The sequence below is a fragment of the Tribolium madens genome, unplaced genomic scaffold (genome assembly GCF_015345945.1).
Source record: "Tribolium madens isolate multiple individuals breed KSU strain unplaced genomic scaffold, Tmad_KSU_1.1 Scaffold_11;HRSCAF=98;Tcas5.2_LG3b, whole genome shotgun sequence".
In the NCBI taxonomy this organism is placed as follows: Eukaryota; Metazoa; Arthropoda; class Insecta; order Coleoptera; family Tenebrionidae; genus Tribolium; species Tribolium madens.
The window spans coordinates 6839379-6848671 of record NW_025400975.1 but is presented as its reverse complement, the minus strand read 5'-3'; the positions used below and the strand labels follow the sequence as shown (position 1 = coordinate 6848671).

The following is a 9293-nucleotide window of genomic DNA, read 5'->3' as shown; positions in this document are numbered from 1 at the left end:
TTTGATAGTTTGACTACCAAAACGTGACTTAATTTATATCCATTATTTTTTAGAACGTTTAAAAAATCTTATTTATAACTTACGTTAAATAAAAACCAAAGAAGGAAATGTAAAATACAAAATCTTTGATATTTTTTTGACAAAATTGCGTTTTTTTTTTGCAGAGCACGAAATTCAAAAATGTTGTCTATTTTTTTTGTTTTTTTCAAACTAGAAAATGAATTTAATTATTATTATTATATGATTTTCTTTTACTATTTTTTGTCAATTTTGATAGTTTGTATATATAAGGTAAAGAAAAAAACTAATCATTGGCATAAATCTGACTTATTTATGTTTATTATCATTTAGTTTAGTTTAACAACTCTTATTAATAAGAATTTTTATGTAAAATACAAAATCCCTAGTTCATTGCCTTGTACTTGAATTTTTTGGTAAAATTGCGTTTTTTTGCTTAGGGTGTTTCGGAAAAACCTAGACKGACTATTCTTTAATGTTTAAACATTTGATAACAGAGGGCAGCACGGCCGAAACCCACACAGTGCGAAATTCAAAATGTTATCAACTGTTGTTTGAAAAATAAATTCAGTTATTCTACTTCGTTAGTTGAATAAGATATACTTTTTTTAAAAATTCTTTTTATTCTAAAAATTGTCAATTTTGATAGTTTGACTACGAAAACAATACATGATACAGAAAAAAAACTAGTCATAATGTTTTAAAAATGTTATTTATAATTTGCATTAGTTAAAAAAAATGAAAAGGAAACAAYAACAGAGAATTTTTATGAAAAATACAAAACCCCTATTTCATGACCTTGTTCTTTGATATTTTTGTCAAAATAGCTTTTTTTTATTGCTCAGGGTGACTTTTTATTGGCATTTTCAAACATTTGATAACAGAGGCAAAGCGCCAAATTCAAAATGTTGCCAATTTTTTTTTTAACTAAAAAGTTAGTTTCAATCATTCTAGTCTATTGAAATAAATATGATTTTTTTATTCTGAAAATTGTCAATTTTGATACTTTGACTAGGAAAAAAAATGATAAAGAAAAAAAACTGTTATTGGCACAAATATGGCTTAATTTATATCCATTATTTTTTAGAATGTTCAAAAAAATCTTATTTATAACTTGCGTTAATTAAAAGGAAGTGTTTATGTAAAACACAAAATCTCTATTTCATAGCCTTGTTATTTAATATTTTTTGTCAAAATTGCATTTTTTTATTGCTTAGGGTGCTTTTCTTTAGCGCTCAGACATCTGATGACACTTGGCAGCGATTCCGAGCGCGAAATTTAAAAACTTGCCAAAAAACGAGATTTTGAGAATTTTATTATTTTAAAATTTTGAAATTTCTATTTTTTTTTCCTTATTTCTGAAATTCTCACCTTTTGGGCGTGCTTGCTCTTGACCCCCTGGCGCTCCTGCTGCTGCAGCYCGTGGACCCTATTAACGCGGGGCGCCCTGTGCACCACCACGGCGCCGTCGTCGTCACTATCCCCGGTTTCCTCCGTCGCCACCACCTCCACCACTTCAGCTTCCGTTTCCTCCTCCACGTCAAAATTATACCTCCGACCATGATGGGTGTAAACACTCATACTCGGATGCTCGATGAGGAGGTTCTCCAATGGGGATGTTTCCATATGCACCGGTCCGGTGGAGATGAAGCACGGTGGTGGTGTGAGAAACCATGACTCCTCCATGGCGGTGATCCGGGGCAGTGAATTGGTACGTGTGAGTAGCGCTGGTACTGGAAGAGTGCCGGTGTTGGTGTTGACGACGACGACTCGGTCGGGACTTCGTTCGACCACGATGAGACCGTCGTCGTCGTCATTGTCATTGTCATTGTCGACGTTCAGACTCTCCAAGGAGCTGCACTTGGAGTTACCTTCGCTGTCGTCGTCGGAACGGCGCTCTACCAGTACCCAATCGTCTTCCGTTTCCGCGGAAGTCAGTCTTGAGGATGTGTTGCTTTCGACCCCCTCGGCCGCTGTTGATGATGATGACGTCGTTTGTGGTAACCATTGATCGATGACGTAACGTGTTAGGTGGTGGAACATCGTCTGAAAGGAACAATTTTATCTTAAGAGAAATTGAAAAATCCGTTTCATCACAAAAAAGAGAAATAATGAAAARAGCAGCTAAAAAAGGAAGGCAAAGTTTGAGACATTGCGGCTCCATAAGAGTTTGTTACGAGCTGGTCTTAATACTAAATTAATTAAAGTAAAAAATTAATTCAATAATAAATTCAAAATCTTTGATTTTTTTAATTGTCAAAAGACACAAAATCGACGAAAATTCGACACTTGGAAACGCGAAAATAGTCATTTCAGAACCTGAAAAGCCTGAAACTTTGTAAGCTGACCACTAAAATTTTATATCAAAAAATCTGAAACACTTAAAAATAAGGAAAAAAGTGACGCTGACAAATTTAAAAATCCTAAACAAAAAAAATTTCTTCAATTTCCTCCACATCTAAGCTGATGTTATTGTTTCTAATTGACTCTAGTTGTTGTTTTTCGAAAACTAAGCCCGGATTAAAACTTACAAAACCAACAAAAATAATTTATACTCTGTCTCACTAAAACTAATTAATTACAATAAAAATAGACTATATCTCTGTACTATATTATGTACAACGTTTCGCATTTGGTGTCAAATGAAAGAAAAATAATGGCCGACATTTGGTTTCTTGCTTCGACACTGATGCGAATATAAATAAAATAAAATTAAAAAAAAAACTATGAAAGACGAACATTAAATTAAGTTTTTCAGACGTAACGTGTTAGGTGGTGGAACATTGTCTGAAAGGAACAATTTTGTCTTAAGAGAAATTAAAAAATCTGTTTCTCTTTGGTGTCTTCAAAAAAAAAGAGAAATAATGAAAACAGCAGCTAAAAAAGGAAGGCAAAGTTTGAGACATTGCGGCTCCATAAGAGTTTGTTACGTTACGTCGCAGAGAGCTGGTCTTAATACTAAATTAATTAAAGTAAAAAATTAATTCAATAAATAATTTAAAATCACTGATTTTTTTAAATTGTCAAAAGACACAAAATCGACATTTCACCGAAAAATTCGACACTGGAAACGCGAAAATAGTCATTTCAGAACCTGAAAAGTCTGAAACTTTGTCAGCTGACCACCAAAATTTTGTATCAAAAAATCTAAAACCACTTAAAAATAAGGAAAAAGGTGATGCTGACAAATTTTAAAATCCTATACTAACAAAAAAATTTCCTCAATTTCCTCAACATCTAGGTATTTATTTACTCTAAAGACCTCAAGTTTCGAGTTGAGGACGAATAAAGCTTTGACTTTATTTTTTACCTTTTCCATTCGAAGATCTTATTTCAAAAACTTTAAATTTTTATTTATTTTTGTAATAAATATTTTCTTAATTTTTGAGATTCTATTTTTTTTTAATAATCAGAAAATTAGTATGAGTTTTATATGCGCATTTTGCGCAAATATCATACAGTATTTTTTCTACTTTGCACCTTTTTTAAACAAAAAAATACATTCAAAAGCTTTTTTTTCGTCAATTTGCACTTCTTTTTCTCAACTGTCAGTGTAGGAATTTTTCCTGTAACGATCTCAAGTTTCAAAATGATAAAGATCAGATTTTTAAAATTTCCATCTAAAAAAGCTTGAAATTTTTATCTAGTCTATTCTCAAGATAACTGAAAAATAAATTTCCTTTTCGCTCTAAATATGAAAATAGAGATAATTCGTGATATCGTTAGACATGTGCTAGTGCGTTGATATGGACGTGATTGTTGATAACCGTCATATTTTTGGATTCTCTAACATTCTATTATTAATATACAATGTGCAACGACGCAATTTCGAGGGAGACAAAGAGGTTTTTCTTATCTCTCTAGTACGCTAATGACACACTTATCGACCACCACCTTCTATTGACCAAACAATTTGGAAGTGACAGACTTTGATTTGTTCCAGTTTAAAACAAAGGAGAGAGGAAAAACGAAACTGAAATTGATATTATCGTGAGATAAGAGATTGACAACAGATAAAATTTCAAAGGATGAAATGACTTGAAAATTTGATGCAAATGAGTGAAAATCTGAGGGGGAATTGCTAATGAGAGGAATTTTAAGTTTTAATTAAAATAAGGAATAAATAAACAAAAAAAAAACAAAACAATAATGGTGTCAATTTTATGACAAAATTACCAGAAACTTGAGAGTTGATTGTAAAAGTCAAGTTTGGAAAAAATATTTAATAAAATTATTATTAATTCTGTTATCTTTTTTCTTTTCCGAGATTTATCATTTTTTTAAATATAACAGAATCGTCATCAATTTTATGGCAGAATGCCCAAAAATCTGATTTGTTTTGGGATCAAAAATGTAAATTATTCAAGTCAAAAAAACTGGTAAATTACGATCCAATGTTACGCAACATTTAGTATTTACGATTTTGTGTTACGTTATTTTTATTTTTCAGGTCTTTTTTTTTAACCACTGGTAAATAAACAAAACAGTGTTAATTAATTTTGTAAAAATGATATTTGATAAATTAAAAATTCAAATTTTAACAAAATACAAAAAAAAAATAATAAAGAAAGAGGGAATATCTATATAAAAAATGTCAGTTTACAAAAACATGCCAAAACTTTTAATTATTGCTTAATAAAAAAATCCCTGATTACATCACCTGAAAAGCAAAAATCTTTGTTGCTATGGTCTCGCCGGTAATTTTTTTTTAAACGAAGTGGAGGGGGAAACAGGTGATGTCAAATTTCCCGTCTCTCCCCCCTCATCCGCACCTATGCATATTAATCAAGTATTTAAAATTCACTAATTGCTTTTTTTACCATTAAAAACAATGAAATCTAGAAAATCAGAAATTTCAGGGTCAAGGTTCAAAAATAAAAATGCGTGTAGTGCGAACAAAAGACGCCGTCACGTCTGCACCCACTAGATAATAATAGATAAAACATCACAATTATGTCGCCTCTCAATAACATTAACTTACAACAAAATTTTGAAAAATCCAAGTCACATTCTCACATCACTTACGTCTAAATAGAATAATAAAAAAAGGTTGGACTGTGACGCGTTTGTACTGGCGAAACTCGTAGATCGCAGTGACCGCAGGAAACAAAACAGAAACAGCGCGCCGACCGCGATCTCTCAGCTGATCGACGACAACACAAGGGGGGCGGAGGAGGAGGAGGGGTTAGAGATACGTCAGCTGTTCGCAATATACACAGCTGGTTGGCGAATCGGCGCACCGAAGCCTACTTTGTTTCGTAATAATGGAAAATAATACGACGAGAAATTTTCACGGAGAAAATGAGTGAAAAAGTTATTTGAGGGGCGTGGTTTAGTCACCTTGGCAATAATACTAGATTCTCACTTTTTCTGTGTCAATGTTGTGCAATTTTTCCACAAAACAAGTGAAGCAATGTCAACGGTTAACTTGATTTTTTTGTTAAAAATCGCAGCAAATTAATTACGAATTAAGTTCAACTGGCCATGAAATTTCCAAATTTGTTTTGTTTTGAATAAATTTAAATCAAATGATCTAATTTTTACATATTCATGCAGTTTCTTTATACTCTTTTTATCATTTTAATTTAAACAACATCCGTTTGTTATAATCACGTGACAGATTTTCTAGAATACACCATTTGTTATCGAAATGATGAAAAAAAAATTAAGATATTGCAAGCTAAAACCGAAGATCACAGACACGTCCGGAAAAATCTAAATTGTTTTTCGTGTTTATTTAATTTATTTATTTAATTTTAAATAAGAGAAATTCCTTATAGATAACCTCATGTTTATGAATAATTTTCTGAATGATGCACTTTTGAGACCTAAACCTATGACACTTAATTGACCATAACTGATTAACTTTTTTTTTTTAAATAAAACTCGGATTAGATCCGTTTTCGAAAAACAATTTCTCTTGTCATTTGTTTTTTTCCACTATTTGAAATGACAATTAAAAAATTGATGTTTGACATTAAAATAAGTGCAATACCCATAAATTCGAACTAAAAATAAAAGGAAATTCCCAAAGTTTTTTTCGACCTTATTTTTGTTGCAGATGTGTACTAAACTTCGCGTGTTTTGGCACACCTACAACGTCTAAACTAAAACATTTGTTGTCTATTAATTAAAAGAATGTTTTTTTTTTTCATTAAATAACAAAATAAATTTTAAAAAACTAACACGATATTAATTTTATTCACGACTTTGTATACAAATAAAATTAGCCATCATGGTCAATCGAGTTCAACGACCTCTTCTTCCATATTTAATTAAAAACTGTTTTGACACCACCTCAAATACGATATTATAACAGAATGAATTGCGTATCACGTGCTCATTTGCATGTTTGCCAATTTAAAAATGATTGTGACACAACTTTGATAATTTCGTACCTATTCGGACAGGTTCAAGGGTCTACTTTCGATTTTCCGACCATTGTGTCGATTAATCAAGTGACCCGGTTAAAAAAAATTAATAAAAAATGTAGTGTAGAAACTATATTTGACAGAATTTGCATCACCCTGTATAATACTTAAAAATGTCAAATGTAATTTTTAAGTTTACTTTTTTCTTCAACTATACACAACTAAAGCTCGTTTCAAATTCTCGTGGATAATTTGTATTTCACTAATTTCAAGGTTGGTAGTGAGATAATGTGTATCAGAGGTCAATAACCTAATTTTCCCGATTTATTACTCAAAAAAAACTATTAACACTGAATTTTATTAAAAGTAAGTTAAAAAACAATAAAACCGCTATATGTCAAAAATTTTGATACATCCCCTATACTATAACTATGAAACATCTTTTTAATATTGGGACAACCTTTATATGTTATACATTTAAAATATTGAGAGAGAAAAAAACTTGTGTCACCCTGTATATTCAAAAATGTGAAAAATGTGTTTGAGTATACGTTTTTCCTTGACTGTACTGTAAGTAAAGGTCGTTTCGAATTCTCGAGGATAAATGTCATAATTTTGTACCAGAGAAGTTTTTCGTCAAATTTGCTGATACACTCTATATAATTAACAAAAAATACACCATTTAAAATCCACTTTCGCCATTTTTTTTAATTTCTTTTGCTTTTGATCTCAAAAATGTATTTCCGATGTTGCCATTCTCGACTAAATTTGTTAAAATAATCAAGTCAAAAAACAATTTTGTAATTAATCATTAAATTAAATTAAAACATAGATGTCAGGTTGGGTTAATATGGTGGATGAGTAATTATTACAACTTATAAAATTCGATATTTTTATTTTTAGTTCAAACCCCCTGTATAATAACTAACTATGCATAGTGCGTAACTTAGATTCTAAGTAGAAAAATTGCTCATTTTGAAATGCATTTTTTCTCAAAAATTTATTGGTGTAATTACAGAGTAGCTTTTAAATGAAATGTAATGTTTTGTTGGAAAAATCTCGTCCAAAATTTTTACGACAGTTTTGTAAAATACGTCAAATATTCCGAGGTCGTAGCATTCCCCTCTTACTTTCAGTACACGCGACCTTAATTAAATAAAAAAAAGCGCGCAAATAAACCAAAACGGGTCATCCGCCCACAAAATTAGCCCAAGCAGAAAATTGTAAAAAAAAAATCTCATTGTTTTAAAGTAAAACTAAGAAACTTACCTTAATCTTAGTGTGTTGTTTATTGTTTCTTGAAAATGATGCGAACTTGATTTAACGACGTCTTCGTTAAAGCTGCAAAACACCAAAATTGTGTTATTATATTTAGACGAAAAGCCGACGACCTAAAATCTTTTTATCGCTTAATTGCGCGTCATTGAGACACTTTTCCTCATCTGCGACTGAAACACAATTGAAACGCAATTTGACCAATGAAAAACAACAATATTTTGTTTATTTTATTAATAATTGCTTTGGCAATTTCATATTTTTTGAAATACAGAAAGTGAGCGAAAATTCGCTAAAATTGGAACAGAATTAATTACAATTTCGCGGCTTTACGACACTTAATAATTCATAGAACGGTAGATAAAGGGTTCAGTCACTAACGTGCCTTAGTAGTAATACTTTGTGRGGYAAAAAAGGTAAACTACATTGACATACATCTCGGGTAAGTTGAACACTTGGTATGCAACATTGATAAATTATAGAAGTTTTTTTTATCTATCAAAAAATCAATTATAGTATTTTTTTTTCAGTAATAATAATAATTTGCAAATTATAATGTAGTGACAGCCTCGAAGGCCAAGTGACACAATTTAATATTACTCACATAAAAGAGAAATAAAATTTGATAAGATAACTTTCATTATCACGCCGCTTTTARGACAAGCATAATAATTAAGTATGGAGTAACTACCATAACCACTTATCTACGTATCATTATCATTTTTATCAGTTAAACGGAACGAAAAATGCTRAAATGTTRGGTATGGATTCAAACTTCCCGCGCAATCTATAGCCGTTGCTATGGTTACTACATAGTGACCGCCATTATCTTGGCGGTTGCTAGGTTACTTAAAACTAAAACGGTTACMTTGATTTTCTAAAAAAATAAACAAGATAGGGATCTATTTAGAAATCCTGATGTCAGGATTATTTTTAAAATAATCAAAAGTTCCCTTGCGATGATAATCGTTGGAATTTTCTTGCATTGCCAAGAAATTTTGGACGCTTTTAAATAGGGAAAATTTCCTCGAATCGAAATAATTTGCACTATCGCCCACAATTAATAATAATTATTGTCATTAATGGTCGACTCGTAAAGGTCAAATTCGTTATCGGTGACAGCGAACTGGTAATTATCCTCCGATTTTCATCCAATTGTTAAATATTTAATTTTTGTTCTTTGTATTGTGGACGTCATTTGCACGCGCATGYTTCGTGTCGGGAAAATTAGAATAGATAATATAACTTATTCAAGTTAACTATTAATAGGAACGCGAAAAAAATGGTATTTGGCACACTTGGCTCCCGTATATTTAGACGGTTTGGTTTAGTGACGCAAACGCGTGACCGCTAAATTGTTCAAAATAAAAAAAAATTGGAAAATGGTCCAAAAATGGTCAGTTTTCGGTATTTATTAATTGCGCAAAAATTTGGCAATGTGACCCTGGCAGGTTGATTTAACCTTCTATCCCACCACAGGTGAGCTTAATTAATTCCAGGACCGTATTTTCATGTAGACAAGATTTTTCTAAACCAGTTTGTCTCATTGCGTAACAGTTGCGGGGTTTTTTGCTCCAGTTTTGCTGTTGAGAGAAAATTTGAAAACAGGAAAAGTCGTTTCCGGTGTTT

General features: G+C 31.2%; 2 protein-coding genes across 6 annotated transcripts in view; one reads left to right on the top strand and one right to left on the bottom strand.

The window, feature by feature from the left end:
- LOC123003991 (uncharacterized aarF domain-containing protein kinase 5) overlaps positions 1 to 9293 on the top strand; it is a 22752-nt gene that overhangs the window by 3208 nt on the left and 10251 nt on the right. The window contains exon 1 of one of the 3 annotated variants that reach the window (XM_044397347.1): positions 8050 to 8106. The exons of 1 other annotated variant lie outside the window; for it this stretch is intronic. The gene's annotated coding sequence lies outside the window, so the exon portion shown is untranslated. Of the gene's footprint in view, positions 1 to 8049; positions 8107 to 9040; positions 9144 to 9293 lie in introns of those variants that run through there. One more of the 3 variants, XM_044397428.1, reaches the window with a different exon arrangement.
- The window catches only part of LOC123004386 (tumor protein p53-inducible nuclear protein 2), a 16270-nt gene that overhangs the window by 2979 nt on the left and 3998 nt on the right, over positions 1 to 9293 (bottom strand). Inside the window, exons 2-3 of one of the 3 annotated variants that reach the window (XM_044397674.1) lie at positions 7659 to 7730; positions 1390 to 2064 (exon numbers count right to left, since the gene is read on the bottom strand). In XM_044397674.1, coding sequence (XP_044253609.1) covers positions 1390 to 2061 — 672 coding nt within the window. In that variant the 5' untranslated portion in view covers positions 2062 to 2064; positions 7659 to 7730. Of the gene's footprint in view, positions 1 to 1389; positions 2065 to 4999; positions 5148 to 7658; positions 7731 to 9293 lie in introns of those variants that run through there. The other 2 variants (XM_044397843.1, XM_044397760.1) reach the window with 2 other exon arrangements.